Consider the following 26111-nt stretch of genomic DNA (forward strand, 5'->3'; position numbering starts at 1 on the left):
ACTTACTTAGTAAGCTAATTTGACTATTCTTTAGTTGTGTCTATTACTTAAATTCCTGTACATGTCACAGATAATACAAGTAAACGTTCAGCCCCTTGGCAAAACTTTTTCTCAACTCCAGCCCTTCTAAAAAAAGTAATTCAATGGCCTGGTGTAGAGTAACATACCGGTAAATATGTTTTGTTTTGTGTTGAAAGCCTGCACATTGCGCCCAAAAGTTGCACCCATGCTCATTAATTATTATTCCAAGGGAAGCGTTGTGATTGGCTCATCAATACTCTGACGTCAGAGGTACGGCTGAGGCAGAAAAAAAAATCTCCACTGGTGCTCAGACCGAGTTCTCTCCGCTCCCAAAAAACCGCTGTAAAGTTTTGTCAGTGACAGGAGTAAACTCATGAAAGAAGCCGGACGACGGAAAGCTTAAAAGCGGGACTTGTGTGGCTGTTTTTTCATCATAATCGTGTTTTTTTAGAGACTTTTACACTGGTGGTTTGTAACGGCGGAGTCCAGGTCCCAGGGATTTCCTCTCATCTCGAAGTTCCCAAGATGAACTTCGGTCCGGTGTTCGGGAAACTTGTAAGTAACCAAAAAACCTTCTAATACGTACCTGTTTCAATGTATATGACTGTATAACATCAACAGCGGCTCATATAAGTGTTAAAGATGGTTGAATTATGCTCTAAACTTCTGAAAGTTCTTATTTCGAACGTTAATGCGCTCGCGGCGCTTCAGCATGACTGTTAACTTTTTAAGCTAGTTAATATATGTAGCATGTTGATTAAAACAGTCGCCAGGCTGTGAGGAAAGTTTTATTAGCCTCCACCAGACAATTCTTGACTCTTTTGGGAAGCCGTGCTGTAAACCATGTGAGCAGAAATCACGGCCAGGCCTGTGGAGTTGATGGGGAGGATGAAACAAGCACGTTCATTGTCCTGTAAGAGCTCGCGCACAGGAAGCAACACTGTGTTTGTTTGTTGTTTATTAAAGTGTTTATTTCTGCAGCATCTGAAAGCTCCTGTTTCTGCTTTATGTGCTCTGTAACTTACAGTGTACATGTGCTGTATCATTCACTCAGCCCCCCCTTCTCCTCCCCCCTCCTCAACATTACATCCACCATCTGTGTTGGACATCATGTGGTCATATTGTTCAGACATTCAGCATATGATGGCTCCTGTATGGTCTGTCACAGCGGATGTAGCTAGCTGGCCCTGTCCCTAAAGGCACTATTAATAAGTGCAGAGCAGTTATGGCCTGTTGAGGAGTGCACTTAAACTCAAGGAAGCTTTAACACTTAAACTACCAGATTTATTTAACTACTAGAATGGCCATGCAATAATTCTCACTGCTCATACATTATTTAAGCAATACCTCAGAAAAGGGAGTGCTTATGTACTAAATATCAGCACAGCTGTGAAAAGGTAAACAACAGGACAACATTTTTAATTCTAATTCATGTGAAAATACACAAGATAATTGCATTGAATAAGATCATATGCTTTGAAAAATCTTCATGGACACTGTGAAACACGTTTACCCCCCAAAAATCTATCTGAGCACGACAGGAAAGGAATATTAAAATGTATTTAACTGCAAGAAAACAAACTGATTTAGAAAGCCAAGTTTGTTGTTTAGTTAGCCAGAACATTCAGTAACATTATATTGAAAATATCAAATCACAAAGAAAGTGTTCTCCTTGGTAGAGTGGCCTAACTCTACCAAGGGGTTGGGGTTGTTTTCGGTCGCGATGTCCTTCTTCGGTTTTTAGCAGAGTTTTAGCTTTGCAATTGCATGCAAAAATAACTAAAACATCCTTGCTAGGAAACGATGTCAAAGAATTTCAAGAGCAGGAAAAAGGGACAAAAATTATAACCATATACTGTATAGAATGCATATGGTCATTTAATGCAGAGATATTCAGAACTATTATGTTTTGTACTAAAAAAAATATTCACACATCTAGGAAAAATCAGGGTCCTGAGTTACGTGGGTTTTATTTAAGCAAAGTTTTATGGTTGCAGATTTTAAAAACAGTCAAAATGACGGTGTGAGACTCAGACATGAGTTCAGTAATGTCTTGAGTTGTAATCAGTTTTATCCCCCAAAAAAAGCCAAGAATTCATTTTGCCATTTACTCAATTAAAGCCGCAAAGTCTCTCAGCAGTATTTTCCAGTCAAGTTTTATTCCACTCTCAGACTTTCACAGAGGCGTCTTTTCATTCCTCGGCCTGTTGTTTTTTCCAGCTGTGCAGCACCAAAGCTTGACACTATAAATACTGCATGTATATTGACTGTAACACCTTTAAGTGTAACCAATGCATGAAAGGCGTTTGGATCAATGTAAAGTATGTGATTGAATTTCATGCGGGAAACTAGAGGAGTTCTCACTGCCCTTCAAAGCCTCTGCAAATTTGATTTGAAATAGTAAAAATGTACATATTGCTGTTCTCAAGACTGTGGCAGCTTGGTAGATCAGGTTTTGATTGACGTCTGCCTTGTCTTTATTGACATCTTCCTGGCTCCGCACACAGCAATGACGCAAGTGTCAAATCAGGGTAGACTAGCTTTCAACATTTGACTCGTATGATTCAGAAGAGGAAGAGGAAGCACAACCCCTACCATCCGAAGACTGTAGGTTAATTTGGATCAATTAGTCATTAGTCGGTGAGCGACAAAATGCCTGGCTGTCCTGTATAATAGGTAGCAGTTAAGATGCCCTTATTTGTCTCAAGGTATAAATGCAGCGCTAAATGATGAATCGTAGCCAAAGCTAGTGGTGTATTATTATGGAATTAAACTCCCTTTTGCCGATGCCGATCAATCCTTAATAATCAATAGCCCGCACCATAAGCAAGCAGCCGTATAATACACAACTGTGGTGGAGGCTGGACATGGGCATCAGTCAGTAATCACATGTGCATGGCGCTTAAGCTAGCCAAATTGCCGCCATGTGACTATTCTCTAGATTGGTTTGCGTATTTCATTAGATAATATTCCTTAGGCGTAACAAACCCAATTCGAACCAATGTCAGAAAAATTATAGTTTGAATTTTAGATACTTACTGTCGCGTACGTAGGACTCTCAATTACATAGGTAGAAGGCTATCTCTGAAGTTTCCTGGCTTACATACAAGGTATAAGATAAGAAGATGAATCAGAGTTCCTAATAACAAATAAAGGCTTGGCTTCTTTTGTGGATGATAGGGGCAACAGTGTTGGTCATTCAATAGTGTTGCTTATGTGACAGCTGCCCACTGTTCCCACCATAAACTTAACCGCTTAAGTATTGTAGCATCGGCTGATGTGCCTGGAGCTTTAGTGTTTGCTTTCAGCGTTGTCTGATCTGTGTTTCAAGTCATGCAGTGCGCCATTACTGAAATCAGATTTACTTCTCCGGGTGGCAAAGTCAATGTTTATCTCTTCTGTAAACTTCAGTGCATTCTGGAGGCCTCCCTCGCCAGCAGGCCCTGTTGCTGTGGGACCGTGAGGAAACTTCACCCCCTCCCTGTCTTTCCACCCCCATTCCCCCCTGCTCTAATCCCCCCTCCACACCCCTTCAAATTGCCGGAGTGTACGTGCCTGGCTGTCCAGTAAACTTCCTGTCTAGAGTACACAGATATGCTGATATTAGAGGCATCAATTTACTTCTGAGAATTGTCATGCCTAAGCAAATGTACACTAGATTTTTATCGGTGATTATTTTTTTTTTAACTGTGCGTCTGGGTGTTGGTTCACACAGGAAATATCCCTCTCTGTCTCTGTGGACAACACAGACAAGGGTAGGACTGACATTTGGGACAAGTGGAGGCCAATCTGTGCCTCTGGGGACTGAGCAGTGGTCAACAAATTGGCTGCACTAGAGTTCCTGCTTAATACTGTAACTCCTGCTTATTGCTGCTCTGCATGGCGACCATGTGAACAGTTATAACCGAGCCTGTGGCTTAGAGAGGTTACATGGACACTGAATGATGCAATGTGCTGCAACCGACCGAGATACCAGGTGGTTGTTGGACCTTTAATGTTTGCCTGTCACAGTTTGCTGTCAAGTGTTTGGTCTAGAGAGGTCTTTAGTGATGTTTAGTCTCTTTTCTTACTCTTGACAAATCACGCATTCTGTAGGAATTAGGGTTTGGAAAAAAAGTGATCTCGGGAGCAGATGACAATAAAATTAACATCAACAACGGTGATAAACCTTTGACATCTTTTTACACAGTATGACGAACCAACAGCCTATCACTCCGGTAATTCTCGTACTTTTTACACGCCAGAGTTCACACCCACTTCCGACTGAAAAGCATTGTTTGAGCTGTCGGTAAGGATCGTTTAAGTCTTCTATACAACAGGAAAAAAAGAGTTGAACAGAGGGGCTTGAAAACAATACAAAAACTATTGACCAAAAATGGTGACATATGATGACAGCTCGGCTAGCAGGATGACCCCCTTCTTTACATCAAACTTTTATTTTGTGTGTGTGTTGTCCTGGTTTTAACGACTGGGTTCTTAAATTTAAAGAGTAGTAGACATCTGTGGATAATGCTGCCCCAATAAAAGCCTTGTATACAATAAATTGCTAACGCTAACAAACTGAGCTAAAACAGACTCGGCTAATGTAAGTAGCAGCTCTGCTCCCAGCCTCCTGGAAATGCTGTGGCTGCACAAAACATTGATGAGACACTGATTGTTTCCGCGAACTGCATCATTCAATGTTTACGTATTCAGCAACATTGAAAATATTTTTGTGATCATATTTGATGTATTGCCCAACCCTAAAAGGAACTGTTCCTGTTGCCGTCATTGTTGTTTGTGTGAATTACTCTTAAGAATCACAGACCTGCTGACTCACTTAGGTGGTGCCACCTGTTAAGGTGCGGCCTACCCACGTCATGCATACCAAAGGAGGGCATGTCAGTGCTCACACGTGAACGATCCAGGGCATTGCGATAAGTGTGGATAATTTACAGTGCGTCAAACAGCACTATGTAAACACATTAACCTCACACAGATTCATTTAAGATGTTTTTAACATCCAAATAGCAGCTAAATTCCATATCACATGCACTTTAACTAGGAATGTGAGCTACTTTGAGGTGCAGTGCTCTCACACACAGCTCTCTCATGTGTAAACAAGTCATCTGATGGGTCTGATCACATGAGTAAGAAGTAAACTGTCCTTTACACAGATAACACGAGGAATGGACACTATTTGCCAAAGGGTGCAAAGCTTTTCTCAGCAGCTTCTCTTTTTTCTACACTTCTCATTTTATTGATTATTTATCGTATTCTATCTGTGATGTAAGTTTAAATGGTGACTGCAGGGCATTTTTTTCTCTGTCAGAAAGTAGTTGCTGTTTTGTTCTCTGTTTACAAGTATGCTTGGGGCGTGTTTCACCAGTGTGTAGTACATTTTGAAAGCCTATTCAAACTATATTTAAACAAGAGTAAATCGTAGAAGGACATTTTTCTCTCCTATTGCTACTAAAGCAAATGTGTGCATTTCGCTGGAGCTGGAACAATAAGTCAATTACTGTTGAATGAATCGTCCCTGCTTCTTCTTTCTGAGGAATCGCTGCTTTTCTCAGTGCTACGTCATGTCGGCTGAATATCTGTGGGTTTTAAAAGTTGAACAGAGAAAAGAGCTTTTTGCAGAAGTCTCCAAAGGCTTTTGTGTGACATTCTTTAAATGGTTTGGGTGGAATTGATCACAGAAAATAATTTGCAGATTATTTGCTAATGAAAATGAATGTTACTTGCAACCAGTACTTAGTCGAAAAGTATTCTATGCATGCTCAATCAAGAAAACCGTGACACAGAAGGAAATCACCATTAGATTATCTGATTCTTGTAGATTCTGCGCTAGATATATTGTAGACCATACAAGTGATTATAAAGCGTGTAATTAAGAGATCAATTGATAATAAAAATTATCATTTGTAGCCCTACATCTCATTCTTAACAGCTGAAATAGACTGCACTTCAGTAGGGCTGCACAGAGCGATTCTTTTCATAATGCAATAATTTGCAGGTTCTCAGGTAACCTTTAATTCAACTTTTCATTTGGTCTATTAAGCTTAGCTAAAAAAGTCCCTAACAATTTTCAAAAGCCCAAGTTGACATAGTTAGACTTCTTTATTTGTTTAAACAACAGTGCCAAACAGAAATCCTCTATTTACTCTAATAAAGCTTTAAAAAACCGCAAATATTCACATGAGAGGAAGCAACCAGTGACATTTGAGACAAACAGCAGCTGAAACATTTTGGGAAAATAACATGATAATTCTTTGGATTGTCAAGCTGTAAAAGTCGCCATATGTTTAGTCTCTCCACTTTAGTTGAGGTACAGCAGACCTTCAGTGGTGCCTCAGATTTGTGGAACAACACGAGACCGGAGCGGCATAAGGTTTGCATCAGTGCTCTATCCGCTAACTTCCTGCTTTCCTGGATGAATGAGCAGATTACAACAAAAGTTTTGAGTCGAAGAACAAATGCAACCTTTGTCTAGAGAACGGACTTCTGTTTACAAAGACGTAAATCCAACATAAATTCCAAGTATTGATGGTCACTTTATAGCTTGTTGACCTGCGAGCAGCCACATATTCTACATTTTTGCCGCGATTTGTTTATAGAGAAGGCTATAAACTGCCTGCTCTTCAAGGGCTTTTTTTCCTTTTACACAAAGACAGGCTTTAATGGAGCTAATGTGATTGTCTCCAGAGCGAGGTGATGGATTTCTGCACATACTTTAATCTATTAGTCATCCGTTCTTGCCCTTTTCCCTCCTGGATGTCTTGTGAGTCGCCGCTGAGTTTCTCTGTGAAGGGCCTTAATCAGAATTTGAAATGGCTAAGTTGAAAGCACACAAATCTCTAAATTCAATTTGTGGATTGACGTTCAAATTCAAAGTCCCTGCTTATCCCTTAATAACAAGCTGTGTGACTCACTCAGCAAGCATACCCTTTAGAAACCACAGAGACCACCTCAACCTCCAAGCACAAACGTTTCGGTAAATGTGTGTCACGCTGCTGCACCTGCTTACAACATTTGAACCCTGCAAACTTTCAGCTGCCCTCTCTTTTTCAGTCATCAAAACTCCAAGCCCTTTGTATGCTATCCACATTATGCTAGGTGTAGTTCACTCGGGTGTCGATTCCCTGTTTGAATTCTAGAATAGTAAAATAAATGTTTTGATAACAAAAAATATTTTTATTCTTTAAAGCGTAAACTGATCACTTCAAGAGGAAACCCATACGACTCCTCCTAGACCCTTATCAGACGTGCTCATTGTCGTTAAACACAAAGAAACACGTGAGACAGAAGCTTTCATGACATATTTTTCTTAAAACAACTCTTTTTACGAGCACATGAAGTCCAATTTTTGAATGATTGGTAACAAAATGTTCTATTTATCCTTGTAAACCAGTGTTACGTTAATAATGTGACGAATATTTGTCTCTCATATATTACAGGACATCATGTTGTAAAAGCAGACGTGGTTCAACAATTTGTGGATAATAATACTTCGAAGAAAAAGTCCATCTCTGCAGCAACTGGGGCAAAATGGCAACAATAAACACACGTTAGCTGTCCCGGGGCTCTACTGGTGGTGGAAGCTAGGAGCTACTAGCTCTGGCCTGACATCAAACCCTTCACAGACTTGAGCTAATTAGCTTCCCAAATGCATTGAACTTTGCCTTGTCTCCGTTTTCTCTCTGAAAGTGAAGCAAAACTCTCCGGCAGTTCATCTTTCACACTATACAGTCGATGGATATGGTGTTAGCTGTAGCTGTAGACAGATCCTGGCTTCTTACATCCTTAAATATATAATTATTTTCAATACTAAAGATAGATTTGTTGTGTTATTAACCGAAAAGCAGAACCCGAATTCCAGCTTTTGTTCGGGTACCCGGTGCTTGGCATTTAGGACTGCTTCAAGCGCAACAAGTTGTTTCTTGCAACCCTTGTCAACATCAACATCAGCGTGTCATTTCACACAATTTGTGGTTGCAGACTGACTTTCATCATCATCATGTTTTTGTGCTCTCTCTTTCCTCTCTGCCACGAAGGTGAATGTCACCTAACCTGCTTGTGACACACAGTCACATTCGTGTTATCAGTGAAGCGCACCTCCTGAGGAAACTCAAGAATTTGTGTCGTGGAGCTGCAGCTTCCCTGAGTTATAAATATCCAGCCGAGCGGATATGTTGTGGGTCTGATCGGGTGCTGGGCCTGCTCTGAGGCAGGCTGCTGTTAGAGGGAACAGTTTGGAGCTGAACCCTGCATGAAGCCTCTGTATTGTCTTGAGCTTCCTGTGCTCCCTGAGAGGAGGGGGCAGCCGCTTTTCACACGCTCCCACACATACACTGTGTATGTGCATGTGTACTCTATTGTACGTGTGTCTTCTTCACTTTGTGTCTGCAGTTTCTGTGGCGCAACAATGTGGTTTTCACAACCTGCGCTTTCTCTTCAAACTGCTTCAAAATGACACGGGAGTCTTCCTCTTCGTTTTGTATCACTCTGCTTTATAAAGATGAATGTCTCCGAGCTCGGCTGATTTATTCAAAGTGTCAGGCTTCTCTCTCCCGACACGAGCTGGGTTGTACTTGTCTTCATCGTCTAACACAGAATGTCAGTGTAATTTATCACTCAAGGAAAGTTATGCATGATCACCCCTGACTCCGGGGAACGGCAGGCTTTATCTGTGAAGCAGAGCGCGCTCACTGTCCTGTCAAGGTCAGACTCCAGGAATTTGAATCGTACAATACACAACAGAACAGTAAGATAACCCAAAGAGTACTGAAACACAGTCGAGTATAGATGATGTTAAATGAGCTTTATTAAGGTCAAAGTGAACCCATCGTAGATGATCAATTAAGGTATATTGGTTCAATTAGAATTAGGTTAAAAAAAAATGGACTTGAACGTTACTTTTCAATGATAAACTAATAATATTATAGAGGGCATCCGCTGCAGGACAGTGCCTCTGTTCAGTTTGGTGTTCTGTTGTAAGCAGACCAAACAATTGGGAGGTTATGTGAAAGCAGATACTTAACAATTATAGAGCACAAACGGTTAGCCAGTTCACCGATTAGTCAACAAAAAGTAGTTGGTAGTAAGATTCTGATAAATGTTTTATCCTGTCAGTTTTCATGCAAATATTGTGTTTTATTTCTGCTTTGCTAAAGGCTGTTAGATAGCCTATATTCATGTCAAGTAAAACACTCCTTTTCTTCTTCTTATTATCTTATTATTCTTTGCCTCGTATCATAGTGAACATAATACTTTTGCGTTTTGACTTTTGTCTGTACAAAACAAAACGTTTGAAGGATTTAGGAAGGTTTGATTTATCTGACATTACAGAGACTAAAATTAATCCACATAAATTTGTCAATAATGTATTATAGCTAAGGGTTATTTAATCTGTTAGACAAGACATTTGCACAACACTTGGTCACAATTATATAAGTAGATCAGCGGTTATGTATTATGTTTGGTAATGATGCTTTTGGATTTGATTAAGCAGAAAGAAGACAATCTGTTCACACCAGCTTTATTTATTGACAGGGAGGATCGTCGAGGATTTCATTGTCACAGTGTTACGTAACAAGTCGCAGCTGTAATGCAGATACTCCCCTGTTATACGATGGTGTGGGCTGCTCTGTTTCTTGTGGTTGTGAGAGGCGATGACATATGGTAAAGATTGAGCTGTGGTCAGGTCGGCGACAGACTCATATCGTTGACATTTGAAATGAGGTAAACATTTCATGTTTATGTCATTTGTGACGCATTTAAGTCAACATGTTCCCCCTCTTTCATCCTCCAGCAGCCGGCCTGTAAGTCCTCAGATATCATGACGGTTAAACGGCCTACTTTCTCTAAGGTTGTTTGTCAGACTCCCCTCTTTAATCTGATGAACTGATTAAGTTGTTGTTCAACAAATCACAGGTCAAACTCAAACACTGGACTGAATGTCGTACGAAAAAAGGTTAAAATTCTGCGTATTATTAAAGGTCTTTTTAATGTTTCTAGTCCTGCATCCCCGTTACTTTACTAATGCAAAGTGATTCTTGCAATCTGAACTTATCAGGAGCTTTTTTTCTTCCGTCACAATGTTTGATAGTATGGATGTCTGTATCGCTGCTGTTAGAAGTCGCATTTGATTTAAGAAAACGACTAATAAGAAAAGCATGATGTGTGGAGTCAGGTCTGGATACAGGAGTATAATGAGGTGCATCATGCCTGTCCTTACCCGTGTGCTATGATTGAAATCATCTGTCCCGTATGAAATGCAGAATCTCCCGTGGTTTATCTCCCTGCGACGTGTTGTGTGTGCGTTTTCTGTTTTCCAGTTCGGCCCATTTGTTTTATAATAGAGCTCACTGTAACCCCCCTCAGGCTTATGGAGTGATCACAGCCCTCTAAATGGCCCATTGATAACCTAGGTCAACTGAAAGGATGTCCTGTCGTTTAGTCACAAATGCACGCTCAGTGTACATGGCATGTGTAGAGTTTGTGCCAAGGCAATTTGGAAGAACCCGGCGTTTTCAGAGGAAGTGGAGGAAGGCTACTGTTGTCAGATAAACAGAGACCTCCTCATTTTTTTATTGTACGTTTTATTAGTTTAACTTGCATCCTAACCAACCGTACAATACACACACACACACAATAAAAGCATGACAATGGGACACTGTTGCACCGAGTAATCTTCCGCCCTGCCCACATGCTGCACAGAGGATAGGGCAGGCTGTGAAGTGGACTGAACCACTTTGGAGAGTTTCCAGGGATTGTGGGTTTGGAGGGCTTTCTACGCTGAGGTTACGGTCACTCCAGTGTTCCTCGCAGCTTAGTTACAGAGGTAAAACTAAGCCACATTGTGGCAGGCCATTATGTATACATAACATTTACGCTCATGTAGTTTAGCAGCCTTAGGATATCAGCGCGGCGGACACATGTTGGTGGCTTTGTTTGTTTTCCTCGTCTGTTAGCTGGCTGTGTTTGAGACATACCACGGAGAAGGATTCCCTCAGACTTACTGTGTTTATTACTAAATAAAAGCTTTTTGGTTCCCACAGGAGCGCATGGAGAAGTGATTAGACACTTGTATGTTTCTTCTATACTGTAACAGTCTTTAAATCCTCCCCGCTGAGCTGAAACAATTAGCCAGTTTATTTATTGGCTGCTTGAGCGAAAGAATTATAACAGGAAATTAAAATTAACTAGTTTCAGCTTTTTTAATGTGAGAACTTTCAGTGTAGGGGCAGGACCCGACTCAGAATTTAAAGTTTATTTACTTCCAATTCAGCCGCACACGAATCCCCTAGATCAGCCCAAATGAGTCTCGTTTTTATCTGTAAGACAAGTTTATCAGAGTTTTCCATGCACCGACTGTCAGGTGGACTTCAAACATTTACAGCCAACTACTTTCTGAGTGTTTGAAGTCACATCAGAGCCTTTTTTACCTTTATCACTTGGCCTGATTGAGGAGTTTAGTCATCAGAAGCCTGGTTTTAAAGTTATCAGAAAACAGGCAGAGCTGGAGTAAGCAGCAGCGCACCTTGAGCCACAGAAACCCCACCAGAGCGCATCAGAGGAACACTGATTTTTTGCATGAAACCGCTTTATTAAGTAGCCTATTTTCTACTTGGGGTCTTGTTGACTAAAGACTAAAATCTTAAACTTTTTGTGGCAGCTTTATTATAAGAAATATCTGAGTTTTTGGAGTGAAGACTTAAAGGCACCAGTGGTTTCTGGGAAATTTGAACGGCCAGTTTTCTGATGTTTTTAAGACTAAATTATAAAAATCAATTAGCTGTAAAAATAATCATCAAACTAATAGATACAAATGAATCGGTTGTAGCATTCCTCCTCTTTGTAAGATGTGACTGGATCTTTGTGCAGAACAGGTTAGCTCTCTCGCTGCACCTGGGAGTGTTTTTGAATCACATGTCCTGGAATGAACAAAGGCTGGAAATGATGTCATCTCTTTGCTGTCTATGCATCATCACTGTCACAGAGAGACACCTGAGTTTAACTTTTGATTGGACGTGGTGATTTATTACGTGCTTCCACCTGGATAAATAAACTCCTGGACTTTTGGACGTCTGCGCTGCCGAAGTGTAGAATTACCTTCGGCGCAGCCGCTCACTCTTTCCTAGTTGTCTTTTTCCCTCATCTTTTTTTCCACTGTTTTTTAGCGCACAATTTTTCTCTGTCTCGTCTTTTCACACGACCTTTTACTTAGTCTTTTCCCAATTCCACGTCTGTCCCTCTACACCCCCCGACCCGCCTGCAGTCATACACATAGTGTATTCAAGTCTAAAGACTTAGCCTGTGTCATGCAAGCTGTTGCCTCCCCCTCCTCTTTCTCATTTTATCTCCCTCCCCTTTCCCTTCTCTCTTCTGCCTCCCCTCCCTCCCCAGCATGTTTGGATAGATCTAAATGGTGTGATTGTGACTGCTCTGCCGGCCGTCTGCCCTTCCACGTCTGCCTCTCAGCGTCTTTGGAAAGTCTGACGTTAGCAGAGAGAGAGGAAGAAGGGAAAAGGCTGAGTGAGTGAGAGGGAGAAAGAGGGGAAAGTTCTTTTGAACAACAAGGCATGGCGGCCCTCCAGAGAGCCAAGTCTAGCGTCAGGAGTCAGCTCCAGCCTGTCCCTCTTTCTTTACCTCTGTCTATGTGCTCTTTCACTCTTTATTCCTCTAATTCTCCCACACTGTCTTTTTTAGACAACCTATTCCCAGCTGAACGTCCCATCTTCAACTTGCTGGCTTCAATTTCTCACTTTGAATACGACCCTCCCCCTCCCCTTTCTCCCTCTCAACCCGGCCCTCTCCACCCTAACCTGTTCCCTTTCTCTCCCGGTCAGGTTGGTAAAGGTGGAGGGGGAGACAAAAACCTCAAAATCTAGGCCTCTCATTTACCCAGGAGGTGTCGTATTGCGTTTTAGGCGCTTCACGGCGGTGTCACATGTCGCGGCATTCAAAGAGCCGAGGTTTAAGAATGTGGGTCATTTGAAGTAGAGGCACTAAAGTGTGTTGTTTGCCAATGAATGGAGCCTTCTCACATTGACATGGTGAAAAGCGTGTGAATAAACACCAGCGCCTGGGGGCCACACTAAAGTGTTCGGCTGTATTCTTCCCAGTACCCCACCTATACAAGCCGGTTATTATCCCGCTCATGAATGGATTTCTGGAATCACATTTGATACGGGCACCGTGCTGTTGTTAGCTTAGATACCTTTTATCAAACCTTCTCTATAACGCCCACACTAGAAGAATTAGAGTTACTGCTTTTCAAGCTTCCTACAAGCAAAACCAGATCACGCAGTAATTAAGTTTGGTTGCCTGTTGCGCTGCGTGTCGTTCTGTAGCATGTATAGCTCTGCATCCTGCTCACACAGGGCTGTTTTCCTGTAGTTCTAACCGGCTGGATGGCTCCCTTAATTGCTCTCCCACGGCAGATGTTCAGATCAGATGGTTCAAATTAAGTCCTAGATTGCTCACACAAGGTTTCCTATGAAGATAGACTCTCCTCTTTACTGTCTTTCATCTAATGGGTTAGAGTGGGTGAGTCTGTATACAGTGGATACACAAAAATAACGCAAACATTTTTTTTCTCTCCCCCTGTCCGCCTCCTTCTTTCTCACACTGACCTTGATGATTCAGGTGTTGGTGGCAGCGCTCCTCGCCGGGCTGGGTTGTCACGCAGCAGAACCTCCAGCGGCTCAGTGGTCCGGCGATGAATACAAAAACATCACCCTGCGACGGCACAAAACGTGCGTGGAGAACGAGCAGTATCTCCATCAGGGACACTGCTGCCTCAACTGCCAGGCTGGTAAGAAAAAGTTAGAATATGCAGAGGTCATTACAGCTCCAAACATATGAGTCATGTGGCCCTCTGATCTCTCCGCTCATATTGTTGTGTTTCCTGTTTCCTAAAGCACTTTTATCAATAACGCACCACCTTCAACATATCATTTCAGCCAAGCACACCCTTACTAGCGCACAATATTTTCAGTAGGGAAAAACGCCTATATAGAGAGGTACAATAGAGCACTGTGCCATCAGTGTCTTATGCACAACAACAACCCTGTAACTGGAAAATACTTCCTGACATTATGTTACTGTTGGCTAATTTCTCATGCTAAAAAAAGCTCAAAGCCCGAGGAGGGTTTTAAATGTGCGACAAATCATATTCTTGCTTCTTCCTGCCTCTTGCTCTAGTTTCGCTTTTTTTTTCTTTTTTTTTTACTTTTTCCCTGAATTTTCTGTTTCAATGTCATTCAACATTGAAACTTTTGTGACAACTCACAGCAGTTAATGATTGCATTAAAAGTATTTGAGAATATTTAATGTAAATTATGGTTTATACAGATTACATTTACTTATTTTATTAAAGTAATTATGTAAAATAATTCTAGATTTATGTATGATTTATATTTTAAAGTTATAATCTGGACAATCTCAGTTTCATTCTCTCTGGTGACACCTGTGGCGATAAACGGTAATTGCGGGAGCACACTTCCCAGATATCCAGACAGTGTTGCATGTGTGACGTCCACGGTTGGCTCCGGTTGTAACTCCTGATTTTCCTGGCTGACGGTCGCTTTCCTTTTCAGACTGTTTGCTTCATCTGAGCGTCGAGTTTGTTTCTTCTTCTTTGGATTTTCACTTCTTGTTGAAGTTGTATCTGTAGTCATCCATCTTTTCTTTGTTTGTTCAGCCATAGTAGATTACTGTTTACTCGCAACACTTGCAGAGAGCGGAAAAGCAGCCGCTTAGCTCCGCCTACCCTCTCTGGCAGACCAACCACTGCTGGCTGATGGAAAACATGTCACTAACTGGGCGCTGCTTGTGATTTTTTTCCATGAAAGTCGCACCAGACAGCCAGTCTGTAATACTGCAAATGTAAGGGCTTTCATCAGAGGATCATAGGATCAATCACCATTGTGTTACCTCATTCAGCGATAGATAGACACTTAACAGACATTTATTTATATGAACATTTTTGAGATTATCACCTCAAAGTAAAAAATCTCCCCTGTAGTTCTCCAAAGTGCCTCTAGGCGTACTACTCCCCCCATTTAATATACTTTGATCTAAGTCAGTGTAAGCAAGAGCCAAATTCGAAATGCCATTTTGTGTGAGAAAAACTTGAGTCAAATGTCAAACCCATAACCCTGAACTGTTTCCCAAATGGGTTTTGCAAGTAGTCTGTGCCTGCTCTGGAAAGAATGCACGCAGGCCAGAAGCAGGAGGAAAAACTGCTCCATCTCAGCAGAACAGACTGCAGCTCTAAGCGACTGCAAAGTGCAGAATATGAAGGAAAATCCCACGTAATTAAAAGTAGCAACCCATTTTATTTGTTATGTAAATAATTAAGTAACGTTTTTTATTTTTAGCTTAGAACATAATTAGCCAAAATGTAATTACTGCGGCCGGCTGATTAAATCATTTCATTTGCTGTTCTTGATTCTTAGAAATCTCTTAATTTGATCATTCCTGGTTTAGTCTTAGGTCACATTTATAGAAAGATTTCACAACTTTATATGCTTTATATTTAAAACACAGGCCTCTTTATCAAATTACAGGTCCACTTTTCTATTTAACATTTCAGCTAATTTAGTTTGTTTGACTGAAAAAAAACTTTGTGGCCTCCGTTTTTAACGACACGTTTAGTATACGTTTATGTAGAGACATCATCACTTGTTTATGACACTGGTCTGTGAAAACAACTCTTTGGTTTTATGTTGTTTTTTTACCACTCTTGTGATTCTGTTTTCTTGCATTCGTGCCAGTTGCTCAGTTGTTTCCACATTCTTAAGAGCAACTGTGACCACTGGATTATATGAAATGTTCGCTTTCTGCTTCTATTTGTCAGTATGACATTTTATTTAACAAGGCAGATGCTTTGTTTTTCACTGGATGCATGTTAAATATCAGTTTTAGTTTTTAAGTTGCATTGTGTCAGAACAAACTTTTTTTCTGCCTGAATCAACCAAAACATCAGGACTTTATTTACTGACTACTTAATAAGCCATTTGTTTTCTGTTCTCTGCAGTGTCTTTCTTTCTCCTGAAACCCTAAAAACATATGAGAATTAAGTGCTTTTATTCACAGCATGTGTGAAGGGACTAAAACTGGTTAGTTTTGAATTTAACCATTTGAGGAGCTCGGATCACTTCACCGTAATTCCTGCTTCTTTCCAGACCCCATGAGGATTTTACCTTCCTATAAACCTCGAATAAAACTGTCAATCAGGCGCAATTAAATATTATTGCTTCTGATCATTTATATGAAATCAAACTCCCCGTCTCTTCTTAGCTGATATCCAGTGTTTTTTACAGTTTAAAAGCATTCTGACACAGTGTTATCTCTTGCTTTGGTATGTCCTGTCCAAACATCCTACATCAACAGGAAGCACGTCACATTAACGAAGATTCACAGGGCTTTAGTTGCCGGTATATTTTGTATATTTATCACTGGCGTTGTTTGATTGTGTTTGTGTTTTATTTACAGGGACCTTTGTGCACAAAGGATGTGAAAGAGACCAGGAGCAGGGGACGTGTCTTTCCTGCGAGCACGGGCAGACGTACACGGAGCACTCCAACGGGATGAACCGCTGTTTGCCCTGCACACACTGTCGCTCAGGTAACAAGTCTGCATCTTGACGTGTGTTTCTTGTTTAATTTAGATAAGCATCTTTCCAGTTAGATCCAATCAATGCAGATGAATACACTGTTTTTTACACCTATTTTACCATATTCAGAGGGCTACAACGACCATTTGTTTTTATAATTGTCTTGTTTAATAGTTTGATCAATAAAAACTCAGAAAATAGGAAAGAAAAAAGCAATTACATGTTCCAAAAACCCAAGAATTAAAGAAACGTTCCTGTTTTTCTAACCCAAATATACTGACATTTATATATATGGGAAATTACTTAACTCTACTTACCTGAAAGATCAATTTGTGTGACTGTAAGTTATATTAATAAACTTAATTTGAAAAGCACCTTTTCAAAATAAAAGTACAAAGTGCTTCATGACAACCAAACATGAACAGAATGCAAGAAAGTAAAATAAAGCAATGTTTTAATACAATAAATGAAAATAAAGTACATCATAAGATATTCTAATAATAGAACAAATGAAACACACAGCACGGAGTTATGGGACCACTGGCATGTAAATATGCCTTCAAGTGCACGACTATAGTGAGTGCATTGTGTCAGGTCGAACCAGCAAATAGCTTTGTCCTTTTTGAACACTGTAAATAAAGAACGGAAAGTAAATAACATCTAACTGGATTGCCCTTTAATCCCAAAGTAATCCAGCCAGCCAAAGAGATATTGTTTGTGAAAGTTAAAACCTTTTTGTCTGCGGCCCGCTTTCTTTCACATCCACTCATGAAAATGTGATCTTATGATGTTACACCGAGTAGCAGGGCGTGTCTTTGTCGTTTTGTTTCGCGGGGGCTGAATGTGAGCGTGTTAGCCGTCTCCTGAGATTTGCTTGTGTGTCTGTCCTACCTGGCTGAACTGGGTGTGGCCGTGTCTCATTGTCTCCCACACTGGGCGTCTTTGTGTCCAGTGAAAGGCTGGAGCCACAGAAAAGAGACTACAGTTACATAGGATGTGTTTTGTGCTCTTTCATTGCTCTTGAGCCGTGCGTGTTTTTGTACTCTAGTTTGAACTTATTAACAAGCACGTAATCATTAATTTGCTGCACGCCATAGGAAATGAGTTATATTTGGAAGGCGCTGCGGACCACTTGCACTTTAAATGAACTTTGCTGCCATCTGCAACACTCAGTAACCTCCTGGTGGGAAATATCGTACACTGACAAGTCTACAGGGGATAGAATGAATTATTAATGACACCAGATAGAGCTTTCCCTTCTTGACGGCAGAGCCATGTCGTGTCCCCAAAACCAAACCGTATGGATGAATATTGCAGAGGGTATTTAACCTGTGAAAGTGATCCTGGTTCTTATTCAGAACATGTCATTAAACTTTTCAAGTGAGCTTTAGATTAGTTCAAAAGCATGAATAAGTTGAGCCCCTTTTACACAGCCTGTTATTTGCACTCGCTGTTTTGTTTAAAAGGTACAAACACTGAATTTTGGAGTCATATTTTTGCACCAATAATCCAGCAGTGAATATTTTAGCTGGAGTAAAAATGGACCATATCTACATGGGTTGTGCACCGATTTAGTACCAATATGACTTTGCAAAGGTACTCAGGAGGCTGCATTCTTAAAGATAATTAGCCTACAACATTATATATTATATATATTAGAATACATTGTCAATTAATTCTTGTTGAAGCCTCTCGAGGGACAAACTGAAATCACCGTAAGCATCGTTTTCTGCATTTAAACTTCTGTAAAAAATAACGCGAACATTTCCTGTCAGCACATGTTAGAAAACATACACAGTGATACCGATATATCCTGCAAAGGCTGATACCTACTGATAACAAGTGATATATAGTTTGGGCTCCAGCTTCTTCACTGTGTATTTGTGCAGGAGCTCTGTATAAAATAGGCTTTAGATAGATTAGACAGGAAGTACACAGAAAAAGCTTTTGAAGTGTCAGCTAAACAGGCACTTCACTCTAATTTTGCGCCTTGTCTGCCCCGCCCTCCCCTCCCCCAGCCGATAGATTTACACCAAACACCTGCCAATTTACTGGAAAATAACATAATCAAGAAATTATAGTGTATTCCTCAATGCTCCAGCTGCCTGCCTGCTCGCCGAGTTGCCGGTCTGACACTTTTTATTTTAATGGAGGGCTCGGGCTTACCCTGACTCACATCCTATTTAAAGCTTTGTTGCTGTCTCGTGCATGTGTTACATACCAATGAGCACTCAGCACAATTATGCAACAAAACAGAAAAACCATGATGCGTCTACACACTGAGCTGCAGCCGCACACATGCTGTGTTTCCTTATGACGAGCTGTGGAGAGAATCTGCGACCGACACGACACCGCTTTAAGGAAGCAGAAAGTTGTCAACGGTGTGTAAAATGGCTCCGCTGCCATTTGAAAAGAACACTCGGCAACAAATCTTGTTGTCAAGCTTGATATGATTAACTCAAAATGTGAAAAATGGAACATCTGTCCTGAACAATGTCATGAGCATGTTCTAAGTCAAACAAAGTCCTCTTTGTTTTAATTTAACTCTTTGTGCGTATTTGTCTCTCTGGCTTCTTTTTCTTGCATGAAACTTCGACTGGGATCATTGTGAGAACAGAATTTAAACCATGACCATCTTAAACATTTTTTACGAGATGTTATCGTAGTTAATCGGTTTTTACTCAAACGTCTGTGTACAGTCTTCAGAAGAGCTGCAGGGCTGTGAAGTTTTAACAGCAATGCAATAAATTAAAAAGCCTACGTCTTTCGAAATGAAGAACAGAAACAGCCCCCAGAGGAAACGGTTCAACATTGGGGAAATTGTTATTAAACTTTGATTATTATATATCATAAAATAAAACCCATTGTCCCGATAACTTGGCACAATTAATGCGGCAAACTCACTTCCATTTCTCTGCGTGCGTGTGTTTGCGCAGGCACTACCAGGAAAAGTTAAATAAACAAGAACACTGACGAGAGACGAGGACAAAGAGGAGTTCATAAAAATTCATATTATGTGCCAAAAGCACACACTGTGAGCTGGCTATGTAAATATTCGTGCCCTTTGCCTGCATTTTGCAACTCCTAAAATACTGGCTCTTCAAAAGAAATAATAAATTGAGTTTTGAACAAAAAGAAAAAGTCTGCTTGGTGACTAATCTGTAGTCTGTGTGTGTGTTTACATCCATACAATCCAAGTTGTCGCCTTGAGCCTGCAAGTCTGTCCAAATATAGTCTTGTCTCACTTGATTGTAGCCTAAGTTATAGCTGTGATCGTTGTTTGTCTGGTCTCCACAATGTTTTCTTTGTCCTCAATGTCTCGTTGAGTCTCGAGTCTTTCAGTCGGTTCGATCAGTAAACTTCATGTAACACACGACTTCAAACGACAGCTAAAAATAGAATTTCTCCAATAAAACGTTATCTACAAAGCGCTGCTGACACACCCAATCAACAACTCCTCGTAAAGGTGACATCGTGTTTATGAGGAGATGACTAATGGTAGACTTTGTATCCCAGACAGGTGATGTCCTCACCTGTGGAAAAGTTGACTAAACGTTTGACCTCATTTAGAGAATCTCTGGTCAGAGAAATCTGGTTTCTTTCCTCCTCGATGTGGAGACATTTTGACAGTTTATAGACGGAACAACTAATCAGTTAATTGGAAGTATATGAAAACAATAGTTAGTACAATTGCGGCCCTTAACAAGATATGTTTCATGTAATCAAAGCATGTTTTTGATATTTGATTTGTTTACCTGCTGTTGACGTCCACGGTTGGCTCCTGTTGTAACTCTTGATTTTCCTGGCTGACGGTCGCTTTCCTTTTCAGTCTGTTTGCTTCATCTGAGCGTCGAGTTTGTTTCTTTTTCTTTGGATTTTCACTTCTTGTTGAAGTTGTATCTGTAGTCATCCATCTTTTCTTTGTTTGTTCTGCCGTAGTAGATTACTGTTTACTCGCAACACTTGCAGAGAGCGGAAAAGCAGCCGCTTAGTTTAACCTTCCCTCTCTGGCAGACCAACCACTGCTGGCTGATGGAAAACGCGTCACTAACTGGGCGCTGCTTGAAAGTCGCCACAGACACCCAGTCTTTCATACAGCATATGCAAAGGCTGAAGATATTAGTTGATGTACATTTTCTGACTGGTCTCGTGTGTTTCTCTGTATAGATTTCATCTATTTCATTGACTTCATTTATCAGCCTGTCCCTGATTGGGATTATATTTAACAAAAAACAGCTCGTGTCTGACTTTTGATCTTTCTTACAATCCACAGATGAGATCGTAACGGCGACCTGCACCACAACTACAGACACCAAGTGTCAGTGCAGACGAGGAACCTTCTGTGTCCCTGATCAGGCCTGCGAAGTCTGTAAACGCTGTGCCAAGTAAGTCATTTTCGTGAACTAGTTTTCACTTCTACTCTCTCGCCAGAACAGGCTTTCATCATTATTATGTTATTTTATTGGGCGATTGTGCTGTTTTCTCTGGTTTACTAAAACTGAAATGTGTTTTTTTCATTACATTTCCAGGTGTAAGTCAGGGGAGGAGGAGGTGAGGGAGTGCACTCCTTTTTCTAACACCGAGTGTCGAAAACTGAACCCGTCCCCGACTGAAACCTCCCCGGTCCTTCCCACAATCCTCCCTACATCTTCACAAGACATTGGTAACTTCACTTCACTCATTATCCTCAGGTTAGACATTCTTTTAAACTTAATCGTACGTCGTCACTGATTTATGTCTTTTCCCCCCAGTTCTTCCTGTAGCCATTCCCATCATCATCATCATCATCATCCTCTGCCTTATCGGCCTGGCTGTGTGGTGGTTCAAGCAGCAGTCATGTGAAATACCATGTGAGTTGTGTACTGTACATTTACGTTGCTGTTCTGCTGATTAAGTATGTGCTCCTAATGCCATTTATCTGCTTTTAAACAGGTTTAAAGAGCCATTGTGACTCCAATGAAATAGTCAAGATTCCCATAGTAAGTCATTGTTTTGTGTTCATGTTTTTGTAGAGGCTTTATAATTGATTATTCTCGTTTGTTAGCAGGCAGGTCACAGTTAACATGGATAATATGTGGTGCTGCTTTTCTCTCTCTTCAATCCTCCACTCTCTTTGTTTCCAGGACGAGAGCGGATCCACAGAGGAGCGGCAGAACAATCAGAACGCAGGCCTGGAGGGGGAGGAGCCCCGCCCGGAGTCTCGGCCCCTGCTGCAGGAGACCCAGCCTGGGATGACCAAGGCCTCCCCTCCCCAGGAAGACGAGGATAGAGGACTTGGAGACAGTTTACCCAACACCACCAGTTCGTCTCAAACTAGCCTGTCGGCCCTGCCCACAGCCGCTTCCTCTGGAAACACCCCCCACCAGAGCCCTGTTGCCAACAGACTGCCCCCTGCAGACATGGTGAGGAAAGAAACAAATATCTGAAACATGTCAGTTGAATTTTAATCCATCAAATTTTAACCCCCTTCTGTTTGTATTCTCTCTCATGTTGCAGGATGATCCTCTGCGACATCGATTGCTGCCACTTCTAGGTAAGATTCCTGCAGTGGGAGTGTGAGGTTCCCCCTCCACTCACTAATTTCATGAATTTTTCATGCCACTTGATTTGCCCTGAAAGGCAGCTCGCTGCACACAGAAAGCTTCAACGTTTACCAAAGTTCATGTCGGTCCAGAGGGAAATCAAATAAACAGCATTCAGCCAGATCTCACGTTAGCTGCTTTATAGATTAATAATCTCATGACAGTCAGGCCAGAAGCCTTTAAGAGGGGGCGGGAACATGCTGCTTTTTCCCTCCTGATAAACTAAAGAGAACACAGCCTAACAGGTTTGTTAGATCCTCTAATAGACGCCTTATATACTGTAAATAACCCCCGAAGGAAAATGTACTGATTCTTTTGATACTCGTGTAGGAACAATGTATGCACTATGTCATAGCAACAAATGCTGTGTGAGTTCAGTTGGTGGCGAGTTGGTATTAACAATCCATTATGACGGCTTTCTGTGGATCCTTTAGAAGTCTAACAAAGTATTAAATAAGACATTTAAAATGTAAGGCCATAAAATGCAGCGAAGGAGTCTTTATTTCTGATTGTAAGAGCTTTAATTTTGAGTTTCTTCTAAGATTTAATAAGAAGTAGTGTTTAGATCTACCTTTTACCATGTCTAGTGAGTGTTTACAGCAAATTTCTATTGCTCCGCCTCAGTGCCGATGCCACCTTTGTCATTCTACATTGGACCACGCGATGCCGCCGTAAAGCCGCCCAAGTGTGTGTTTTTACAGCGTTCCGGCGTTGCAGAAGCAAAACGTGCGCGAGGTGCAAACAAACGGCGCGTGCTTCAAATACACACACAGTGCTGTTCCACCCTGCCCGCTCTGCAGTTTACACAGCCGCAGTTTCGTCTCGCCCCACCTCTTGCGCCTAGCGGTAGCTGGCAGCATACGGTAACGTTGATTGTTGTGAGGGTGGCGGCTGCAATGGCGATCATGACGGTGCATGTCTGTGACGAAGCGTTAGCAACGAACAAGTTAGTTTAAAACAGCGAAAAAAACACAAAACAGCCCTGCAGCATATTGTAAATAGGAGACGTTGTAGCGGCTCGGACCTGGAAACAGTTTAATGCAGTGAGATGTGACATCACCACTTACAATGATCACTATAAATGTGTAAACTTTTAAAGTTTCTCCTGCATGTGGATCTGGTCTTTCTCAGTTTAATATTGATCTACTGTTCTGGATTTTTGGAGTCTTGCTCGTAGTTTGAAGACACAACTTTGGGTTCCAGAAACCTTTTGGGAATTTGTGTTATTGTTCAACATTTAATCAACATTTAATAAATCAGTTAGTTTCAGCCTGGATTCACTGTACTCAGATGTCATACCTGGGTTTGATTTTTGATCATATAAATATAAAATTCTTATCCATGCTAAAACATGTTTATAGGCTGCTGCAGAGATGATGTTACTTTGTCTTTGATAAAGTCTTATTGACGATTGTAGGAGAGCACAAACATGTAAAATGACAGGAAAAACATTGCCATGCCACTTTGCGTCTCATAATCTTAACTGATCTCTTTTTGTCTGTTTTTCAGGGTCAGAAAAGTCCCTAAAGAAGAGCTTTGATCTGTTCGACGAGTATCTGGACGTGCGGATCCACAACAAGTTCTTCAGGAAGATCGGAGTCAGCGACAATCACATTCGGATCGCAGAGAACAGCCCTCCCGGTGACAAGGTGTACGAACTGCTAAAGAACTGGATGCAGAGGCAGGGACTCAAAGCCGACATCAACGACCTGCTGAATGATCTTCTAAGTATGGACCAGCGGCGCTCAGCTGAGAGCATCGCCTCCGCCGCTCTGCAGAAAGGCTTCTACGTGCACGCAGACACGCCCTGAGGGACGACGTAAACACAAAGTACTTAACGCGAGAAACCTAAAAAGCACATAGACACTAAAGGTGGACGTCTCACGAACAGGCTTACCTCTTTGTGGCTGAGCGGCCATGTTTTTCAGAAGCCAGTAGTTTTAAAAAGAAAAACACAAAAAAGGGGAAAGTCGAGCCGGATTGATCACAGCTCTGAAGACTACTTGCCAAATGTGGTGGTGTAAAAAATTAACATGAAGAATATTCAAGACAAGCATGAAAACGTTAAAAAAAAATAAACACACGAAGGTTTCAACTTCCACAGAAACGGCTGCGTGCTTTAGCTAGAGAAGCGACATGCATCCAGATACTGAAAGCTTAGACGTCTCCGGTCGTGTGTCCCTCATCTGGCCGTCTCACCAGATTCACCAACCTGGAGACGAGGATATACACTGGTTTGTAGGAGTGGCATTAGCTATGTCACAAATACTGGTGCACTGACCTCTGGCACATGTAGGATATAAAACTACAATCATGCTTTTTTTGTTGTTTATATATAAAAGAGTTCATGAACACTTTCCTGACTTGTAGGAAAATATTTGTAATGACAGCGGTCAATATCTAGCCTTACTAATCATCAACTGTACCTCCTCAATGCCATATGATCATCTTAATATATTAAGGTCTCATTTTTTACGATGATTGAATTATGTTCATGGAGCGTGGAGTTCAAAAACGTCACATTTGGAGGAATGTTTCACACACGTTAAAGATTGTAGAACAAGCTGTTTTTCTGTCGGAGTAACTGTTAATAGTTTAGCAACATGTTTCCATAATATTTCCTGGTAACTTCAAGGTTCATTTTTATTTATTGTCATATTTATTGTTATGAATAATAATTAACTTTCATTATTTATATCATTGCCAAAAAAAACAACAACAGCCCTGTAAGGATAACAAGCACGTCCGGCCGCGGGGCATCATGACTGACATTCAATCTTTCAAGGTGTGGTTGAAGCTTGTAATGAATGAACTCTTGTCTATAGTGAAGCACTCTGTTCCACACTGTCAATGTTACGTGTGCCATTTCTTCACGGCGGTGAAGCTTTCATGATGCTAAATGCAGACTTTTGTCATGTCAAATTGAAGTTGAGGTGACGGCAATCATCAGACAATGAGGATTAACCTGTTGTGTCCAGACAGTCTTATGGATGCAGGTACAGATTGTTTAATCTCGGTTAGACTCTGACAAGATGAAGGAAACTATTTTCTGGATTTAAAAAAAAAAGCTCAAATTTATCCCCCTCGATCTGTCCCATGTACATATAAGTGTCCACACAAGCCTCACTAAGTGTATGTGTATATATGCAGCTCTATTAACAGACCAGAATGATTATCGTGAGGTGTGAGGAACAGAAGCACAAGCAGAGTCGTGGAGGTTTTGCCATTTGAGACTATATTTTGCCCGTTTCCCTGCAGTCTCTTGTGTATAAAGGAAAAGTTACAGAGTTATATATTATTGCTGAAGAGTGATGCAACAGTGCTGGCACTGCCATCTACTGACAGACAATGAAAACACAGCCTGCATCAATTTCTAGGGACGCTGTTAAAAACCTCTCTCACTTCCTGTTCTCCCTTCCAACCGTTCCTCAGCTCTTAGATTTCAGTGCATGTTTTGTTCACTCTTTTTTTTTTAACATTATACTTTTACATATTTCATTGCAAGTCTTCAGCTGTTGAATTAACTTCCTGTCACTTTTGTAAAAAACTTTCTATTCAGCGTTTCCGCAAAGCCATTTCCCCCCTTAGTTATTGTTTGCTTGTCATGGATTTCAGATATAAGTTATGCGAATACATCAAAGCTGTTTATATGTCAATTTGAAATAAATGTTTTGTACAGATTGCTGTGTTTGAGTTGTCTGAAATTATAATGTTTTTATGGTTTGTTACTTATTTGGTGTTTAAAGCAAGTAGCTGCACACGTCATATCCCAAGGTGATATTTGAGGGTCTTAATCCTCACACTTTATTATTGTAGCGTGATAACAGAATTATCTCCGGTAATAAAGACCATTAACTGTCTTATTCTATCAAATTATACAGTTATGCTCTTTAATACAGCCA

At 41.0% G+C, this 26111-nt stretch overlaps 1 protein-coding gene across 1 annotated transcript; it reads left to right on the plus strand.

The window, feature by feature from the left end:
• Positions 1 to 338: 338 nt before the first annotated feature.
• Positions 339 to 25881, plus strand: tnfrsfa (tumor necrosis factor receptor superfamily, member a). Its single transcript, XM_069673906.1, has 10 exons — positions 339 to 576; positions 13654 to 13822; positions 16507 to 16638; positions 20901 to 21012; positions 21157 to 21290; positions 21379 to 21477; positions 21560 to 21606; positions 21751 to 22029; positions 22124 to 22160; positions 23719 to 25881. The coding sequence occupies exons 1-10, from the start codon at positions 547 to 549 to the stop codon at positions 24018 to 24020; spliced, it is 1341 nt and encodes a 446-aa protein (XP_069530007.1). The 5' UTR covers positions 339 to 546; the 3' UTR covers positions 24021 to 25881.
• Positions 25882 to 26111: the final 230 nt, after the last annotated feature.

This window comes from Semicossyphus pulcher, unplaced genomic scaffold (genome assembly GCF_022749685.1).
Source record: "Semicossyphus pulcher isolate SPU_LCO1_2020_fin unplaced genomic scaffold, fSemPul1.0.p SCAF_22, whole genome shotgun sequence".
NCBI classification, from domain to species: Eukaryota; Metazoa; Chordata; class Actinopteri; order Labriformes; family Labridae; genus Semicossyphus; species Semicossyphus pulcher.

What these genes read in the sequence shown, in the direction of transcription:
- tnfrsfa (XM_069673906.1), top strand. Translation starts at nt 547, where the DNA reads ATGAACTTCGGTCCGGTGTTCGGGAAACTT. An exon ending in GTCCGGTGTTCGGGAAACTT is followed by an intron (nt 577 to 13,653) that starts GTAAGTAACCAA and finishes TTGATGATTCAG; the next exon opens with GTGTTGGTGGCAGCGCTCCT. An exon ending in GACTGCCCCCTGCAGACATG is followed by an intron (nt 22,030 to 22,123) that starts GTGAGGAAAGAA and finishes CTCATGTTGCAG; the next exon opens with GATGATCCTCTGCGACATCG.